Raw genomic sequence first — 20,785 nt, 5'->3', positions numbered from 1 at the left:
TTCTAGTGGGGTATTTTCTTGTATGACAGATCTCACAATAGGCATTCTATAAAACTAAAAAAAATATACAATTTCAGCCAGATGCTGATAATAAATGTGTGGTAGTGTTTCTTGGCTGAATTCTGTTGTTAGGTAGCCATTTTATAATCCTGCCATTTGCATTCATTGGAACACCAGTGTACACTGTCCCCATTAGTTTGAGTTAAATGCACTTAGATTTTATGACCCCACCTGCGATACAAGAAATTTACTTTTGCTTTTATTGTAACAAAACATTAAATGCAACAGCAGACATTAGACATAAAACCAGAGTTAATAGCAACTTTATTGTTTCAATGGTGCAAAATCATGATACTGAATAAACTTGTGTAATGCATTTTTCCCTAAATTTACAATGGTTATACATATACACTATATAGATCACAATTTCTCTATTTTTTTTATACTATTTGGAACAAAATTATCTTGATAAATACGCCCTGTGCACAGTACTGGCCCTCACTGAATGTCACAGAGCCCTAATACGCAAAATATAACTTTTGTTTCTGAGCATGGTGTTTTAAAACTCTCCAAACATGCATTAATATATTCTAGTTTTTAGGGAAAATATTACACTTAGACTTAACTTGCACTAAAAGAAAAGCTCAAGCAGAATCCAACAAACAATAGCCCCCAAAATCAAATGCGCTAATTAAAAGAAAAAAAAAATCAGATCACTTTGAGATGGATAGCCACTGCCAGGTTAGAGTCCCATAGTGCTACAGAAGCGACAGTGAACATAGACAGAAAAGATAGGTCAGAATGTGGAATAAAAGAGCCCCCAACATGTCACATGAATTTTAAAGAAACAGGTCCAGTCATGCTAACATGATCAAATCTATAGTTGCTGGTCCAATCTGAACACCCTTTAAATTTGTTAACATATTGAACGCAAGTGTTTGGAAGTGCTGAACTGAACACATCACATTTAAATAATGAATTGTAACCTAACTTGGCATTTCTGAAAGGCACAGTCTATTAAATCTATCATAATAAAAAGACATACTGTGTGTAAATGGAAAGACAGAAATAAGTACAGTGTGTGCATGTCTGTGCAAGTGTCTTCTTTAAAGGACAAGACCTTCGTAAATTGGCCCTTCAGATTCTGGTGATTCCCTCCTCAAACGCAGGTGCTCCAGTGTGTTATGAAAATGTTTGTTAATTTGTTCCGTTTCTTCAGTAGATTCAAGGTTTGGAAGGTCTTCTCGTATCTTTTGTATGAGCTGATTCAAAACCTGAATTGTCACCTACAATAAATATATATAAATATATAGCTAAATCCTACTAGTAAATGACAACTGAGCACATTTAATAGAGATCTTTTCACCCACAGACCTTGCCTCCAAGTAAGTGCAGTTAAGACACAAGAGAGAGTCTTGCAGCTCTACCACAGGCTTGTGCGACAATTTTGTACCTCCATTTACTCATCTTTAAAATAAGTACAATGCTTCTTACCTCACAAGAGTCTGCAAAGACTAATTCAGCAACATTAAAACACTTCAAAATCCCTTGTAAAAAATTATAGTGCCAAGTTTATTCATTTCTATTCACTTTTCAAATAACCTTAGAATTAGAGCAGCTTCTATTGTAGAGAAAGCAGTCCCCGAAGTCTGGGATTTTCAATGGCGCATAAAGGAGTCTGGCATCCAACTCACTGGAATTCAATGGGAATTGAGCATCCTTAGGCTCATCCAAAAAACCCACCCTAAACTTTACGTAAAGTACAAGCCACACACAGGGAATCATTTCATCCACTGTTAAGTGCAGCTGCCTCTGGGGTGAAGCACAGTAACTATTTAACAAGACAGTATTACAGAACAGAAATCTGGAAGTCTACTGGATTTAGCATATCATTGTAGTCAGATGTAAGAGAACTGATTTTCACAGCAGAATCTACTGAGAGCGTCAACACAGTTTGGGCAAGCCACAGAACAATATTTCAAATAAATCACAGAAAAGATAGGTCCTCTGAAACCAAGTTTTGAAGTTGTGCATCTTGGAAGGGTATGTTAATTAAGTACAAAGCCGCCTCTGAGATATGTTAACCACTGAAACCTAATTAGGCAACAAACCAATACAACCTTATTTCACAGTAGCAGTATCACAAAGCATACAAAATTCAAAGTTACCCCATACAATATGGTATGTGACTGTGAAAATGAGTATCTGAAATCCATTTTAAGTTAGTACAATACCAGAAGCCCTACTGATAAAATAAAAGTTTGCCTCTGAAGCAAATTAGAACCAGTTCTCTCCCTGGGCAGAATATCTAAACAGAATATCTAACAGTTGTCTTTCCCCTTGCACATACATACAAGCAAGAGGTACAAAATCAAACATGTTATCTACAACTAAATTAATGGTAAAACTTTGGGAGTTGAGTCCTAATAAATCACTTTATTATTCAACCTCACCCCTTATATTCATCTTCACTCACAGTGGCTAGTGGGTAATACAAGAACTTCTGCTGAACATCTACATTTTATGTTATAACCTGCTCTACACCTAAAAATTAGGCTGACCTAACTACAATCACCCAGGGCTGTGAAATTTTCAAATCCTGTGAGATGTAGTTAGGTTGACCTAATCTCCACTGTAGAATACTTCCACTGACCTAGCTATTGCCTCTCGGGGAGGTGGATCACCTACATCAGCCAACAATCCCCTTCTGTCAATGTAAGAAGCATCAACACTACAGCAGCACAGCTCTTTCCTCCAAGACACTAGAGACAAATGGCAATTGCAATAACTTAGAAAAAAAAAAAAGATCTTTTTCACAGACATAGCACTGATCCACTACTTTGTCAAGCAAATGCAATACTAAGTAAGCGGTGCTATGGGATGCATTTAACTCACGTCATTAGGAGAGCTGGGTATAAATTATAGTGTAAGAAAAACTTCAAATAGGATTCAAATAAGAAAAATCCTATAGTTCTATATTACATCTGCACTTACCGCATCGTTTTCCTTTTCATAAAAATAGATGTATCTGTTCAGAATTTCTATAAAAAGCTGAACTTGGAGTGAAGGATCCATGCACTGATTTGCTATCTTTAGAGCCTTTTTCAAGCATTCCATTACTCTCTTTCCTCCGTGAAGCTAAAGATAGAGAAAACAAAATGTTTACATATAGAGACAAATGTAAGCCCTCAACACCACTCCAACCAACACCTGAGTGGCCAACAGTCAAGAATACCTGTGTACCAGGTATCTTGCATAGCCTGAGCACAAGGACATGCAAAAGCCTACATAAATTCACCCACCTATTAAGAGAATCCAAGCACTCCTTGAGACAGGACTATGAATGCACACAACACTTATTTTAAAAAGCTTTATACTTACTGTCTCAGAACATTTTATCAGTGTACATACTTGCCTAATGGCATCCACTCTAGCTAAGGTGGCAAAAGCTTTCATTATAAACCCTATGTGAGTTTTTATCATACTAAAACTTTCTGAAAGAGTCACCAACTGGGCTGAAGTTTGTTGCTTGATCTTTGCAGGAAGGGGGCCTTTAAAATTTAATTTGAGGAAAAAATCCCTTTAAATCTCCATGTAGTTGAAGGGTTAAATTTTCCCCTTGTAAAAAAATTAATTGCAATCTTTTCTACACACAAAGCAGGACTACAGTAAAGTCAGACAAGTATGAAACTTGGTCAAGTCCTCAACAAGGATTGCTGCTTTGAGTTGGGGGGGGGGCGATTTTGGAACCCACTTGGTCATTTTGAAAGTTACTTGCGCAGAATACATCTATAAATGAACACTTCAATATGGCACTGTGGTTAATTTAGTACTCATTTCTACTCCCATTCAAGTTAATAGTTTTTTCTACTGGTTTTAGGCAATATGGGGTCTGTCCTGAACTGCATGCCTTTCAAAATTTGCAGTATTCAGGTGTTCATAACTTTTTAGTTACAGAGCTTACTTTACTTACTTTGTAGTTCTCATCAAGCCAAGTTTTAGGAAAGTCAAATTTAGTTGTTTTGTAATAGATAATATAAAACAGACTTTACATCACAGCTTATCTAAGATCTTCATAGACATGAAACCAAAACTCTTTGGAAAAAGTCAGACACCCAAATGGTGGGAAAATACCTAAAATTTTTGTGAATATGCCCTCCTACCTCCTCTCCATTTTTGTCAGTGTTTCGGCCAGACCAAAACAGGTGGGCACAAGTGCTTACAGCCCGGCACTGGTCTGGCTTCTTAAGCAGCTTTGAAGCTGCCAGTGCACACTGAGTCCTCAAAGGCTCATGGTTCTCCTCACTGAAGCATTTCATCCTTTCAAATGTTCCAATTATCAAGGTGATTGCAGCCAGCTGTGCTTTTGAATCACTGATTTCATCTTCATACAGAGAGAATGCCTAATACAACCAAGAGAAGAGGAGATGAAACAAAGTTACAAATTAATGTTCCTTACAGCATTATTAGCAAAGGGAATGTAAGTGTGTGTTCTAAAAGCTCTCTGGAACTTTGTGGGTGGAATTCCATACACACTTTTAGGCTGAATACTTAGTAAACAGGACACATTAATTCCTGCATGGATAGAACCAAGCTAGAAGGCCAGAAACGGTGGGTGGGTGGGCGGGTGTGTGGCAACCAAGCAAGCTTGTCTAAAAGCAGCCACCTAAGAGAGACGCACAAAAAACAAAACAAAAACCCTAGTGGCTGCTACAAATCTTTAACATACTCTCAAAACTCTACTAAAGCTTTGTTTAACCTTTAGTTAAAATGGCTACTTAAGACAAGAAGCTTCCTATTACAGACAGCCCTTGGTGCAGGCTCCACTCTATACCCAGAATATGTAAAATTATATAGGGGATGATAAAGCCAGTAAGGGGTAAATTAGTGACCCTGGCTAGTAAATCCCACTGATATGAATGTCCAGCATAAGAACTATTTGTAAAGAGGAAATGCAAGTGTCTCATAAGGAAAAGACCCTCTTACTTAAAACGACTGGGTACATACATACATACATACATACATACACACACACACACACACACACACACACCCCCCTGACAATATCAGTCTCACTTTCATAAAACAAGATTCTATACACAACTTTTAAAAGTCCCACACCACCCACAATTAGACAGTGAAGCACAGCACATGCTACATGTCTCAACTATCCAGACCTGGCATTGGAGACACAAGGCAATACTCTGGTGGGGTGATTGGGGGGACAACTTTCAAACAGTTCTCTCTCAGTCTTCGTATTTGATGTGTTAAGAGGAAAGAATAGGTTGGCCTCAAACATTCATTGTTTTCCAGTAATCTGGTCAACATGCAGCAGAGTTAGCTCAAGGAGTTATTCAACAGGGATCTATGAAATAAATGTGGTTCATTTTCAGATAAAAGGACTATCTGAAATAAGTTTTGTGGATTTTAGCAGCAAGACCCAGTATGAAAACTCAACACTGCAACTTCTGAAGCTTATTGTAAATGTCTTGGGGTTTTGCCACATCAGACAGGTAGCTGGAGCTTTGAACTAAGACTAGAAAACTTGCTGAAGCAGCATTTGAGGTCAGAAGAAGCCACATTCTCGAATGAAAGGACTGCTGGAGCAGCAGGTGGCAGTGCTGTGCTCCAGAAGTTAAAGCACTTGTTCAGGCAGGGAGAAGCTAAACATAACATAGGGCTGCAGGAGTAAAAGGGAAGATTCAGAGGTCTCTTCCTGAAGAGGATCAGTTGCTAGAATCACACCTTCAGCGATCTTTGTAGTTAAATGACAGATGTAATTTCTATAGCCAACCCATAACAAAGACAAACTAGCCACACCAAGTTTTTAAATCAATGCAGGTGAAGAAAAATATTCAGCAACATCATTATTACCTGGGACATGAATTCATAGGCCACTGTTTCGTGGTTTTCAAAACCAATTTCTCCAGCAGCCAGTGCTCCTTGGAGAAAAAGCCGCAGAGGCAGCTCTGCCAATTCTGCTTTGATTAAAGCACTGATGGTCTGATGTGCAAAAGAGAAGATCTTCTGGCATTTCTTTTCCCATTTGTCATCCTAAAGAAATACGGTTAAGTCAAAGCTTGGACTAAGCCATCACAACAGCAAGAAGGGTAAGATTCAGGAGAGGAAAGTAATCAAAATATGTTCATCATTACTTTTATTCTCTCTCTCTCAGCTTTGCACACTAATTAAGAAAGCAGAATGTTTAATCACGTTAGAGCAGGTTACCACACATCTGTTTGCACTACTGTAGCCTGGTGTAGAATTCTCAATGGTCTTTCACAGAAAACCTTCCATTTATGACAGTTCAAAAGTAGCACTAAATATCACTTTTCCCACCACATTTTGGAGCTTGACTTTCAGAAATGTATACCCACTTTTGAGGCGCAGTTACCATGATTATGCTTAACGCTCACAAGCAAGTCAGCCCAACCACAAAACAGTGAATGTGCACGTGATGTAAAGAAAAGGGACCAGCGGACCCTCCACAGGCAAGCCGCCGAAGGCACCCTGACCGTCGCCCTAGTGGCAACTGGCAGAGCGCCCCTCGCGGCTTGCTGCCCCAGGCACGCGCTTGGAGCGCTGGTGCCCGGAGCCACCCCTGCACTGCAGTCACCTGAAGTCTGCTCCCTTAATCATTCGCTGCATGATATCAGGGCATTAAAGTCAGCCACTTCCAGTCTCGGAACATAATCTAGAACAGGGGTGGGCAAACTTTTTGGCCAAAGGGCCACGTCAGCATTGCAAAACTGTTCGGAGGGCCAGGTAGGGAAGGCTGTGCCTCTCCAAACAGCCTGGTCCCTGCCCCCTATCCGCCCCCTCCCACTTCCTGCCCCCTGACTGTCCCCCCTCAGAACCCCTGACCGATCCAAGCCCCCGTGCTCCTGGTCCCCTGACTGCCTCCTCCCAGGACCCCTGCCCCTGACTGCCCCCCGGGACCCCACCCCCTATCCACCCCGCCCCTGACTGCCCCGCACCCCGCCCCCGTGTGCCGTCCCCTGACTGCGACCCCTAGCCACACCCCTGCCCTCAGACACCCCGCCCGAACTCCCATGCCTATCCAACTTCCCTGTCCTCTGACTGCCCTGACATCTATCCACACGCTGCCCCCTCCCCAGGATTCCCACACCTATTCAACCCCCGCTCTATTCCCTGTCCCCTGACCACCTCCCCCCCTGAACCTCCGCTCCATCCTACCGCCCCCTGCTCCCTGGGACCCACTGCCCCTTATCCAAACCCCTCCATCCCCCCAGCAGGAGCTCACAGCCATGCTGCCCGGCAGGAGCAGCGGGCCAGAGCGCTAGTGGCACGGCATGCTGCGGCTCCAGGGGAGGGGCCAGGGGCTAGCCTCCGTGGCTGGGAGCTCAGGGGCCAACCAGGATAGGCCCGTGAGCCATAGTTTGCCCACCTCTGATCTAGAAATATCCAAGTTTACATCCAATTTTTGTTTCATAAAATTTTTTAGCTAGGAAAATGAGTGGATAAAAACACATTTCTCTTAGCTCCTTGAGAAATTGATTTGCTTTCTTATTTAATATCTCCTTTGAGAAGATGAAGAAATCAGATTTTAAAACTATCAAATTTTGAACTACACAGTAAATTTTAGACAAACAGAAAAGAGTTTTAGGAGGACAGGACTAGAAGCAAGTACACAAAATGTGCGTAACTCACCACGTTGGAATTCTCCTTGTAGCGAAAGGCAAGCTGGTATGCAGCAAAAACCAAGGGTGCCAGTGTGAAACGAATACGCTGGTTTCCACCTGCGCCAAAGTGTTTCCGGGCAGTGTTTAAAATCTAAAATGAAAGGACTAAAATTATTTTCATAAGCCTAGAGATACTTTCACATTTGCCTTTTGGACCATAGAGTGGCTTATGCCTTTAGGGATTAGGGAATTATTTTCAGTGAATGAATACAAAACTGGCTTTAGACCTCTCAGATCAAATCTATTAATTAATACCACAAAGGTCCATTGAAAAAAAGTTTCCAGAGAGCAATTTAAAACATTTTAAAAAAAACCATCAAAGTGCTTGCACGAGTGCACTGGGTGCATAGCCCTCTTTGACAAGACTGTTGACTGGAAGGAGTATTAAGAGTTGAGAACCCAAGGTTGAGAGCATGTTTTAAGCACAACATATGCACAGGGTGAAAGGGTGGGATCAGAGAACAGCTTGCATATTTATAGAGAAAGCAGTTTTTCAATGCATATTGAGATTCACCTTCAAGTTACTTCTCGTTTGTAGTTTTTGTATAGAACTCCAATCCTAAACATCTGTAGATTACTTTCCATTTCTCCAAGTGCTGAGAATTGCTTAACGTTTAAATATTCCCTCAGCCACACCACTAAACATAGGTGGCATTTTCAGTTCCTGAAGGTGACCCAGAAATGGGTATTGAGTTGTGCAGGATCATTCTGTGGGCTTGTCTTCACTGCAACAGAGACTAGTAACTCAAGCTACCAGAGAGGCCACCCTGCAAGACCCTCAGCACACAGAGCGATTGGATAAGTAGCTAATGAGCTATCTCCTGTAGCTGTATCCTGACTGCGTTACTAATTCAAGCATCAGCAGCACTTGAGCTTTAATCCACACGCAAACTGGCCAGCTAGTTAAGGTTAAAGCACCACTAAACTCTAGCTTGAGAGGTGTGTGTGTGTGTGTGTGTGTGTGTGTTGACAGGAGTCAGGTTAAGGACAACACTTGAGTTATACCTTGAGCTAACACTGTAGTGAAGACAAACGCAAACTTGGTTTTAATCTTTCAGAAAGACAGGAGGACGATTCTTAAATATAACTTTTAAGTATAACAAGTGGGGTTCCGCAGGGGTCTGTTTGGGGACCGGCTCGTTCAATATCTTCATCAACGACTTAGATATTGGCATAGAAAGTACGCTTATTAAGTTTGCAGATGATACCAAACTGGGAGGGATTGCAACTGCTTTGAAGGACAGGGTCATAATTCAAAATGATCTGGACAAATTGGAAAAAATGGTCTGAGGTAAACAGGATAAAGTTTTAAAAAGACAAATGCAAAGTGCTCCACTTAGGAAGGAACAATCAGTTGCACACATAATGGGAAGAGACTGTCTAGGAAGGAGTACGGCAGAAAGGGATATAGGAGTTATAGTGGATCAAAAACTAAATATGAGTCTTTGTGATGCTGTTGCAAAAAAAAAAAAGCAAACATGATTCTGGGATGCATTAACAGGTGTGTTGTGAGTAAGACACGAGAAGTCATTCTTCCGCTCTACTCTGCGCTGGTTAGGCCTCAACTGGAGTATTTTGTCCAGTTCTGGGCACCACATTTCAAGAAAGTTGTGGAGAAATTGGAGAGGGTCCAGAGAAGAGCAACAAGAATGATTAAAGGTCTTGAGAACATAACCTATGAAAGAAGGCTGAAAGAACTCGGGTTTGTTTAGTGTGGAAAAGAGAAGACTGAGAGGGGACATGATAGTTTTCAGTTATCTAAAAGGGTGTCATCAGGAGGAGGGAGAAAACTTGTTCACCTTAGGCTCTAAAGATAGAACAAGAAGCAATGGGCTTAAACTGCAGCAAGGGAGGTTTAGGCTGGACATTAGGAAAAAGTTCCTAACTGTCAGGGTGGTTAAACACTGGAATAAACTGCCTAGGGAGGTTATGGAATCTCCATCTCTGGAGATATTTACGAGTAGTTTAGATAAATGTCTATCAGGGATGGTCTAGACAGTATTTGGTTCTGCCATGAGGGCAGGGGACTGGATTCGATGACCTCTCGAAGTCCCTTCCAGTCCTAGACTCTATGAATCTATAAAGAAAATACTGCCTTTTAACAACTACAAAAATTAGCTTATTCCTTGTGTTACCCTTTCTGTTTGTGTTATATTTCTAATACACTCATGGCATTGATCCACTGAATGGCTCATGCTTCTTAAAGTGAGGAGAAATGTTTCAGAATGTGAGCTTCAAAGGGACCCTCCCTGTGAGAAGGGAGGGTCCTAGAGCCTGGGCTCCAGCCCAAGCCCAAATGTCTACACCACAGTTAAACAGCTCCTCAGCTCAAGTCCAAATCAGCTGGCCCAGGCCAGCTGCAGGTGTTTAACTGCAGTGTAGACATACTAGTAATCTTTGTGTGACTCAGCACAGTGTGACCCCCCTCACACTGTGACCAGCAGAACAAACATACTGTCATAAGAAAAAAAAAAACTGTTCTGGCGTCAAGTCAATACGTTTCATTTTACCTTGTCGGGGAGAATACTGGAAGTATGGAGCAAAGTTAGCCATTGGATAGAAAATTTAAATACAACCTGATAGGTTACAGGTGAGTTTGGTTAAGACTAGTCACCCCGATAAGCCACATGGAATAGGCAAAAACTTAGCTTGACTGGCTGAAGTGTATTCCTCAGATCTGCATTTTATTTAAAAAAAGGGGGGGGGAGGTGATTTTCACTTTTCATATTTCTAGAACTTTTGAAGCAAGAAATTCAGGGTCTCATTTTTTGTTTTTAAGTGCACTATTTATAGCTTCATGCCTACTGTCTGTATCTGTGTCAGTGTAATTACCACAACTGCAAATGCATTAGGTAATTGTATGCACAAATGCATCCAGCTAGTTGTCTTCACATGCAAATGCCTGAATTTCATGGGCAGCTACATTAATGGGTGCAAACTACATTCTTAACTTGCACACATGTAGAGTGGACCCCAGAACATGCAGAAACTTCACATATCAATGAAAGCAAAAATTACTATCACACAAAGTACAGGCCCTTTTCAGTAAGTCTTGGTGGTCAACACAATATGAGTTAAGTACCCATTATCTCCATATTTATTCTTACACCCATGATATGTTTGCACCACTTCCCTGCTCTTCATAAAGAGTTTTATTCACGCGTTTTCCAAAAATTTAAGTTAGGTCACAAACATCTCGTTTTCTCTTCCACATACACCCCTCCCCAAAAGTCGGTTGGATCTGTCCATGCATTATCCTTTTTGTAGTTCCACCACATGCTAGTTCTAAAGCCAGTTCATCAAGAAGGCATTCTGCCTAGTGCTGTGAACTGTTGATACCTCAGCTTTTTCTTCCTGTTTAAAAAAAATTTCATTTTTTCCTATTACAAATAAAGTCAGAGATCCCTATACACAGGCTTGTCAGAATCTAGGTGTTTTTCCAAAAATGGAGATAAAATTGAATACATCACAATAAATAAAAGTGAATCAGACCAAATCACTGTGTTATGGAAATTAGAAGCACAAATCTTTGTTCTAAGAATGCTAATCATAATTATAGGTAAGTTAACACTCTAGTCCCTTTTCAGACTTAGTGTGAAGAAAATGTACCCCGCCCACTAAGAACCACATTTGGATGATTGTCGAAGTTCCTAAAAGGATGCTATTATAAATTGGAAATCTGAGTGACATTGTAACAGTGCATTTTTTTTTAAATGAATTGATAATCCCTATCCAGGTCTCAGAATTAAAATGTCAAGTTACTATAGCCACTGAGCTTTCTTGCTTTCTGAGTATACCATATTCCTAACATGATTTTGAAGAGTTCGACGAATAATATAAAAAGCTGAAGAATCTGACTCTGCATATACAAATAATTCTCCTCCTTCATTGTTCCATACATAAAGTCTACATGTAAATGCAGAGACAAGGTGGGTGAGGTAATATCTTATTACCAGGGTTCTGCCCCACTCTGGGTAAGGCACTGCAGTTTTGGGGGCAACACCCTTGTGCTCCCCCAACTTTGCCCATGGGCTCAGGGCTTCTGTCCACGGGGAGCGCCGGGGCTTGGGGCTGAAGCCACACACTGCTCCTGGCTTCAGCCCTGGGGGGAGAGGAGAGGGTCCTGGGGCTAGCCCTGTTGCTCCCAGCTTTAACGGGGGGAGGGCTCCCAGGTTCAGCCCCATGGCTCAGGGCATCAGGTTTCAGCCATGGGGCCCTGCAGACCCCATGGGGGCAGTGGACCACTGGTTGAGAACTGCTGGTTTATTGTATCAACTTCTGTTGGTGAGACAAAAAAAGCTTTAGAGCCATACAGAGCTCTTCTCTGGGTCTCAGAAAGGTACTCCGAGCATCCCAGCTAATCCCAGCTAAACGCAAGGTGGAATAGATTGCTTTGCATAAGTAGTAGGCACATACATTCAAGGAAGTGGCCCATTAACACCTGAGCAGCAAAATGAGGGGGTTACAGATTGTCGCAATAAGCCATAAATCCTGTCTCTGTTCAGTCTATGATTTTTAGGGTCTATCAGAGTGTTGTGGCTCAAAAACTCATCTCTCTCACCAACAGAAGTTGGTCCAATAAAAGATATTACCTCATCCACCATGTCTCTCTAATATACTGGGATCAACTGCTACAACTACATTGAATATGTAAAATACAGATCAGAGTAAGTAGCAGACCATTTATTCATCTCCTCCATTATTCCCTGCTTAAGCTCTTAATGCATCCCACATGTTGATCCAATTTGCATTTGATTTATGCACTGCATTCTGTACAGGAGATATTTGAAATCTTAGATATTACATGCAAAAAACTGTCAGCATCCTATAGCATCTTGTGAGGAATTAAATTGCAGGAAAAAGTCACTTAAGAAAATCCTGATAATACTCCTTGATGTTCATCAATAAGCCATCAACCTGTCTCCCTCTTCATTTCCTGTATTCTTTCTAACAGCTTCAGAAAAAAGCAATTTACAGAATTCTACTCCCAAAAAAAAAGCTATTTAAAAGAAGTGCTTCCAGGACTACTTTACGGGTCAGTGTGATTGATAATGTCAGATTTTTAGAGGAAGAAACACAGGTAAACCATTTTTAAGAAGACTATAGCTTCAGTTGAAGTGGACTGAGAAGTGTTTAATGCAAGCCATTCAATTAATGAAAAGTTCAGGGCAATCAGTGCAGTTGTATGCTAAAATCATTTCTATTAAAAAATACCGATTTTATTGTTTCCAGTTACCAATAGGTCAGTTACCAACAGCTCCTCATAGCATAAAAAGAAAAGTTATCCTCAGAGGCTCAGAACCAAGGTCACTTAAGACCATCTATCAACACCTAGAAACCAGCATTTTTGACCTCAGCCCCCTGAAGACTGGTCTTTGCCTGATTATTCATCACATTTCTACTTCCTGCAGCTCCTCTTTTTCCAGTCACTCTAGTTATAACAGAGGGGACAGTACTCAGAAAGAGGGTTAGTGTCATTGCTTAACATATGCATTTAAACGAACACTAACCCCTGCACAAACTAACATTAAGACAATGAATTAGTGAAGAGAAGGAGATTTTACTGCAAGATGTGTAGAAACAGGTTCCCATACCATGAGGAGAACTCTTCCCCCCCGCGGGCAGTTTAGACATCAGCCTCAAGCTTTAGTAGCTATGGTGGCTTGACACCATAAGGGTGGAGGCCTTCTGAAGTACACGTAAAAGGGTTCTCAAATTACTAACACAGAAGTCCGGTCAATAAGGGCTGCAATAGCTCCCTACAGGCATATCAGCTTGTCAGACTTACATATAGGCATTGATATTCTAAATACGTGCTCCTTTCTGTAGCGGGCCATTACCCAACAATTTGTGCCACACAGAAGCCTGACCCCACAAGATGTAGAATTCTGGCTCAGCATGCTAAGCACCCTCACCTCTCACCGAAGTCAGTGTAAAGTTGACAGCACATAAATATTTTGATCTTAATCCTGAACTCAGGAATAGCATTGCTGCATGCACATGTTGCATAGATTTTTTTCTTTTTTAATTGGTGGGGAGGGGTGGGAGCACAGCACAGACAGGCAGAGAAATGGATGAGAGTACTCAATGGCCCACCATGTAACAATGAAATTGCTACACTAGGGTAGCCGCTTCTTTCATCACAACTTGTAATTTTATCCTTTCTCCATTACGAAAACCCTTAATGGGATCATCACCACCTAGTAAATCATTCCTGAAGAGACCATCTACATTAAAGGAGTGTTAGGCTTAATCAGAGGGTCTAAAGCGAACACTTATTACATTAATACAAAAAAAAAATAAGTCAAACAGCCCCCATCTACACAAAAATAAGTCTCTAGTAGTCAGAGTTAAGGTTGTAGTGACCAAATCAAATGCATTACTGACGGGCATTAAAGAGGACTTAAAAAATGCAAGTTTTTTCTGTTCAATTTAATAGCATACATAACCCTCCTCTCTACCTTGGCATTTTTAGTATACCATTGTGAATTTAGTTTGGATTTAAAATTCAGCTCTCTAAACTTAGTTTAAAAATACCTGGTTGTATCCAGTGTGTATTTGGGTTTACAATGATCACATGATGTATACTAAGAACGAGAACTCAAGTAGATAGTGTACTCCAGATCAGTTTACTGCTTACTGACTGCATGACCTTAGTAAATGAATTCTTGAATACAAACTCTACTAATATCCAAAACACACATTTGAAGTAACAGGAACATGCATAGTTAAAAAAGCCACATCACACTACTTGTATCACCCATAGCAATTCACAGGTGATTGTACAAATAAAAATAAATCCCAAGAGATGCTTCTGTCACCTTTTTTACCTGCCTTTCCTATACTGATAGTATTTCACACACAAAAAAGTCAAAGAACATTAAGGTTGCAAAGTTGAGCATTCAGATGTTTGGAAATGTAAGAATTAAGGTTGCCTGGGCAACTTGATTGACAACCATATGGCTCATCAGCAGGGTTTAGCCTTTATGTGTACTGAGAGAGGAGATGCACACTTTGCTAGTGTGTTTCACAAATACTGGCTGACAGCAGAGGAATGGTGAGACTCAGAAAACGTGAGTTCTAGTCCACACTCAGGGAGCATGCTCTAGTGGACTACTTGTTCCATTCCATTTTAATATTTAAGGACACGATTATGTCTATATTTATAGTAGACACCTATCCCATATAGATTTGGCAATACTGCACGTAGTCTATGACTAGATAGCACAAGGGGATACATTCTCTGACTGCCTCTATGTTCACATATACCCAGCATACACTGGCACATGCAAGACAGTGCACAGATAATGTTTCTTGTTTGAAATTGAAGACTGAAGGCCACTTCAGACAACTTGGCCCATATCATAGAAATATTAACAGCTGTAATCACTCTTGGATTTCTGCAGCACCAAGTTTTACACAAGAGTCAACCTGTGTATCGGGAAGTCTAAGTGTTCTCCACCCTAATAAGTATTATTAACAAACTAAGATCTAAAAATTAGTTCCTTTGCTTACAGCTGCATTAAAATGTACCTTATAAACAAATGATAGTCTAAGTTATTACACAGGTGGCATGCTGAAGAGCATGGAATGCATGTGAAAGTGTTAAAACCATACCAGATACTGTTGATCAGGGTCATCTGAATGTAGAAGATGAATAAATCTTCCCACAAGGCTCTGCTCATCAGCAAAGTCCTCAGGGTCAGGGTCTTCAGCAGGCTGATCTGGTTGGTCCTGGATCAGTGTTGATACTAGGTTCATAATTGCATCGACCTGTAAGGGAGACAACAAAACATATCCAATGAGGCTTAGAGTGGTATCAAACATGTAACAAACACAAACCTGATTCAAGCCCATTCATTAGATCCTACCAGCACAAACAAGAGTTACTGATCAGGAACACAAACTCTTTACATTACTATTTTAAAAAGCAATTCACAGCACCCAAAGCACACTGGGAAAAGATACTTCATTATTATTTTAAAGATTCCTTAGTTTATATAGTTCATCCTGTTCTGAAGGGTGACCCTCATAATACAACAGCACCCACTCTGCCTGAATAGTAGATCTCATCTCTTCAAATGTGTGTAAGGTACTTTTTTAAAAACTTAAATACCTTAGATTAAAACAAAAAAAACCAAACCAATGGTAAATTTGCTTTTAGCTAGAGACTTTACATAGTCCCCACCGCACTTAACTTCCACTCATCAATTAGCCAGTTTCCTCTGATCACATCTTGGAGGTTTAGGCACAGTGGACCAGGGAGATGAGTGAAGACAACCTAGATAATTTTGGAGGGGGAGTGTAACTCTACTAAGTATGGTAAAGAAAATCACGTGCAAAATTATGCTGTGGTTAGACTGGTTTTGAGACACCCCCCCACCCACCCACATGAAGTCAATTAGTGTTGGTTTCCAAGACTTCACGCAGACAGAAAAAACACTGAAGTTTGCGACAGTTAATATTTAAATGTATCCTTTCATACCTGTTCTTGGGAGACAATTACTGTGTTATAATCCAGTACATTGCTAAGCACGTAACAACTCATACTCTTTCTGGACTCATAGTCAAAGTACTCAAAGAGCGGATGGAAGTGTTTTAGTTTCAGAACTGTCAGGACATTGTTGTAGGTATCAACCGGGATCTTTAGAAGCCGTGTTAGCTCTTTTGAAACAGCACTGCTTGTTGCAATACTAGAATATAAGTAGACAGTAAAAAAAAATTAGAAATCATATATGTTTACTGATATTAAAAAAAAAGTAGTGAAAGCTAAAGGCGGAAATAAGAGTTTCACTGTTCAACATGTGTGTTCAACCACTTGCTTGTAGTGGGATAGAAAAAGCCCTCTACACAGGCAATCTTTGATGGCAATGGTGTAAGTTAAGGCACAAATCCTGCCTCCAGCATGCATCCCAAGTAGCAGGGCTACACACTAGGAGTTGGCCTCCCAGACCAGAGTAGTAGCAGAACTGCATTACAGCTACCATTCCAACTGGAGGACCAGAATAGCCATGCCTATGCCATCCCACCTCTCCTTACCCTTTGTGTGTACTGGCCATTCCGCCTCATAATTAGATCACTCTGAAACTGTACAAAGGGAGGCCACAAGGTAGTGAGCTCAGCTGCGTGCAGGTCATGTGAACCTGCGTAGAGACTCTCCAAACCCTGCCCCCACCTCACAGAGTGGAATCAATTCCACTGTAGCAAGGTCCTCTGTGTCTGAACATGGGGAGCAGGGTTTGCCCATAAATTGCCTATTTACTGGCGGGAGAGAGAAGGGACCTCCGAAGTAGTATTTAATAGCTCCCTGAACACCAGGAACTGAGCTAACCTAGTAGAAGCATCCTGTTCAATTTAGTATGAGTCATAGGTAAGAGGGAATACAATACAAATCTGTGTAATTTTTAGAGATTAAGAAATATGTTGACATTACTTTAATACTATACAGTGTGAAGTGTTTTCTCAACTCTTCCATAGCTCTTTCAGGAATAATCTAGTATTCCTACAATATAACTTGAATGCTGTCCATGGATGTCTTATAAAAGATCTGTGTACCTAGGACAAAGGTTAGCACCAATCAACAACCTAATTTATTCAGAGTCTCTTCACTATTGGGTCTTCATCAGTAATTTCAGGATATGTCTACGCTGCATTTAGACACCCATGGCTGACCCGTACCAGCTGACTAGGGCTAAGGGGCTGTCGAATTGCGGTGTAATCGTTCGGGCTCGGGCTGAAACCCAGGCTCTGAGATCCCACACCATGGGAGGATCCCAGAGCCCAGGCTCTAGCCCAAGCCCTAACACCTACACTGCAATTCAACACCCCCTTAGTCTAAGCCCCAAGAGCTAAAGTCAGCTGGTACAGGCTAGCCACCGTAGTCTAACCACAGTGCAGACATACCCTTAGAGACCAAATCATTATCACCTTTGAAGACGGATGTCATCATTAACCCTTTGAAAACTGCATTTTACAGTCTAGCAAACAAATGAATACTTAAGATAACATGTCAATCTCCTTTTTTTTTTGGCTGACTGTAGGGGTTTGGAAGGTGTTTTAAAAAAAAAGCCAAACTAAATACAGTTGCTCCCAGAGAAAGTACAGAAAAGTTTCATATGTCACAAGAAAATTAGTGTTCACTTACTGCTCCAGATTAAGTTTATTAAAGATTTCCACAGTTGTCTCCAACACTTTATCAACATAGTCAACACGATCTGGATAGCATTTCATAGCTAGGTTAATAAGCGATACTTGCAATGACACCACGTCCTCTGAAGGCATATCTTGTCTAGACTGAAATTTGAAATAGCATAAGTTAAATTTGAGAGAAAGGTCTAGTTTTTTGTCAAAGACCAGATTTGCATTTTGTATTCAGAACACACCTGTATAACAGTGGCCACCTGCTGTGAAAAGATGTCAAAAAGCTTAATATCTGCTGGGATCCCTGGTCCATCTTCACGGTGAGCAAATAAAGCTAACCTGTGAACAAGAAAGGAAAGAAGCTCATTCAGGTTAGATTCTTCTTACTTTAGGGAGACAAAGTGTTACATACACACAAAGAGGAATAAAGTCATGTACATAGACTCAATGTATTAATACCTACTGGACATGAGTATGAAGTTCATGGGAGAGGTCACAAGGCATAGCCCTCTTCATAAAAGTAAACAACTAGCACAGCCTGGGAAATACTAGCCCCAAGAAAAGAGATTGAGAATGAATGGTGACAAATAACAGGGAGCAAGGAAAAAAAAAATAAAGGAGGAGAACGGGAGGCCTCAGTATGTTTTTGAATTCATGCTCCTAAACATGGGGCATACATCCTGCACCTCTGCAGCAGAGGACAGTCAGACAATGGTCTGACTGTCCTCTGCACTCACAACTATTTCGTGTTATTTGCTGACAAAACATTATTTACTTAATCTCTGTACTGGTCTCAAGAGAAAGGCGTATTGGAGATAAATATTGACAGCTGTGAAAAAAAAAATCATATCAGCAAGTCCAGAACTTTCACTGCTTGTGCAGGGCAAAACATGAAGCAAGATTATGGTTGCAAGCATTGATGATCAATTTCTTTCCATGTTATGGAGAGAATCCACATCTGCTGAGAATGCAAGCAAGACAAGAGGGGATATTTATCTGTTATGTATGTTATTATGTATGTCATTAGCTAGAATTATGCCCAGTAGTTACAACTGTAAGGGAAACCATTCATGCTCACACCACTGTTTCAATATTTAAAGTTACAAGGGAAACAGGATGTGTTGGGGGGGGGGGGGAGAAGAAGAGGAAACATTTCAAAAGATCAGGAAGCCAGTAACGTTTGCTCTGCTGCGTGACAACAATACAGAGACTTTGCCAAACTCCAAGCAATGCCACTTAATTACTTTCTAACCACTGTGCCATAGGTGTTTTTCCACTGCCTCACAAAAAGGAGTCCAGGGGGAAGGGGGGGGGGGGAGAATACCCTCACTGAGTATGCATGGAATCAGCTTTAAAACCAGTTACTCATCTGCAATACCTGTGACATCTGGAACAGGATTTCAATCAAAGTTTGCTCAGACTTATTACAGAAGAGGCAGGTGAGAAAGGTCAGTCTGCCATGCTCTGTTTCCCAACCAAGGTAGAGAGAAGGGCCTCAATGATTTAGTTTAGAGGCTGCAAGGCTCCATGAGCCAGGATCAACCCATCCTCACACTTGGCACAGCTGCAGGTGCATGTTTGCAGAGGAGCAGGCAGCTCCCTGAAAGCCAAAACACCTTCCTTTCCTGCTTCTGCAGTGGCCTCAAGGCAGCTGGCCATCAGAGTAGAACATATGTCAAGCGCTGCAGAATCAGAGTAGAGAAACAGTATCCTGGCCAGCAGCAAAACCGAAGGCAGAATTTCTGCACACTGTGCACAGAAATAGTCATAAGTCAAGGACCCCAAAGCTACAAACCAACTTGACCATTTCTGGGAAGACTCCCTGAACAGAGGGTTCTGATAAGTGTGGTGGGTTAGATCTTCAAGATGTTTTCCTCCCCACAATCATCCCTCTGTCTCGTCTGGGTTCAGCTTCAGTCAGTTGCCTCTCTACATCTTGAGATCATCCAGATACTCGGATAGCTGAACAATGGTACTATTAATGTCAAAATGTGTTGTAAAGCTGGGTCCTGCCTGCATAACGCTGGCATCTCTGACCATGCTGCCTCCCATCTCCCCAATGGCTTCCTGCAGATGTTATGAAGGAGGAAGTGGAGGAACAACTCCAAGTGCGTGGTCTGTGGCGAAGGAGCCAATCCTGCTCACAGTCTGACTTGAGAAGAACCATGGGTGCAATCTCTGGGCTTTTCCATTAACCCCTGCATTTCTGCTGCAATTACACTATAATCAAAAGCATAAGCTGCCAAAGACAGATCCAGAAATAAGAGAATGAGCATCCTACTTTTGCCCTCAGTCAAGCAAGTGTAATCCACCAGCACAAAGAGCACCATTTCCTTTCCATTCCTGGCCTGCATCCTGGCAAGGAGGTGTCCAGAACATCAGAAGTAGCTCCTCGCTAGATTCTATCACCATCACAAAGGTTAGATACCAGTCAGCAGCTGATGAGTTCCATAGGATCCAGAGATTTTTTTTAGTTCTGGTCAGATTGTTATGCAATTTATGGTGGGAGACTGGGCTTCTGAGATGTTGGCACTGAAACTCTCACTTGGTAATGGATCTAGGTGATCTTCTGACCTCCAGCTTTTGCTACACAACAGGCTTCTTTGTAAGTGCTGGAAGGTTACACAGCAAATACAAGAGTTCTAGCAGCCAATTCTGCTACCTCCTATTAATCTTCTTTTAATAAAAGGTAACAGCCCAACCATGAGTACGATATCCACCTATGAAACCAAGCTGCATGCCTATCCCCGCACACAACTAAACCATATTTGATTTGGACATGAGGCTACATACCATAGATGTTACTATGGTCTCAATACTAAACTGAGGATGTAATATTTCATGAATATGTTGAGTGGTTATAAAATTCTTTTGTTCGGCTGGAACCCAAGATGCATAACCTAAATATCAATTTTTACTCAACACAAATGAAGCCATGGTAA

General features: G+C 41.2%; 1 protein-coding gene across 1 annotated transcript in view; it reads right to left on the bottom strand.

Annotated features, from left to right (window-relative positions):
- Positions 1-307: 307 nt before the first annotated feature.
- Positions 308-20,785, bottom strand: part of VPS35 (VPS35 retromer complex component) — a 46,553-nt gene continuing 26,075 nt past the window's right edge. Inside the window, exons 9-17 of the mRNA XM_039503553.1 lie at positions 18,086-18,182; positions 17,848-17,996; positions 16,189-16,396; positions 15,321-15,476; positions 7,672-7,794; positions 5,875-6,054; positions 4,164-4,403; positions 2,995-3,138; positions 308-1,286 (exon numbers count right to left, since the gene is read on the bottom strand). Coding sequence (XP_039359487.1) covers positions 1,107-1,286; positions 2,995-3,138; positions 4,164-4,403; positions 5,875-6,054; positions 7,672-7,794; positions 15,321-15,476; positions 16,189-16,396; positions 17,848-17,996; positions 18,086-18,182 — 1,477 coding nt within the window. The 3' untranslated portion in view covers positions 308-1,106. The remainder of the gene's footprint in view (positions 1,287-2,994; positions 3,139-4,163; positions 4,404-5,874; positions 6,055-7,671; positions 7,795-15,320; positions 15,477-16,188; positions 16,397-17,847; positions 17,997-18,085; positions 18,183-20,785) is intronic.

The sequence above is a fragment of the Mauremys reevesii genome, linkage group 16 (genome assembly GCF_016161935.1).
Source record: "Mauremys reevesii isolate NIE-2019 linkage group 16, ASM1616193v1, whole genome shotgun sequence".
In the NCBI taxonomy this organism is placed as follows: domain Eukaryota; kingdom Metazoa; phylum Chordata; order Testudines; family Geoemydidae; genus Mauremys; species Mauremys reevesii.
The sequence above is the reverse complement of the archived record's forward strand: the minus strand, read 5'-3'. Positions and strand labels throughout refer to the sequence as shown.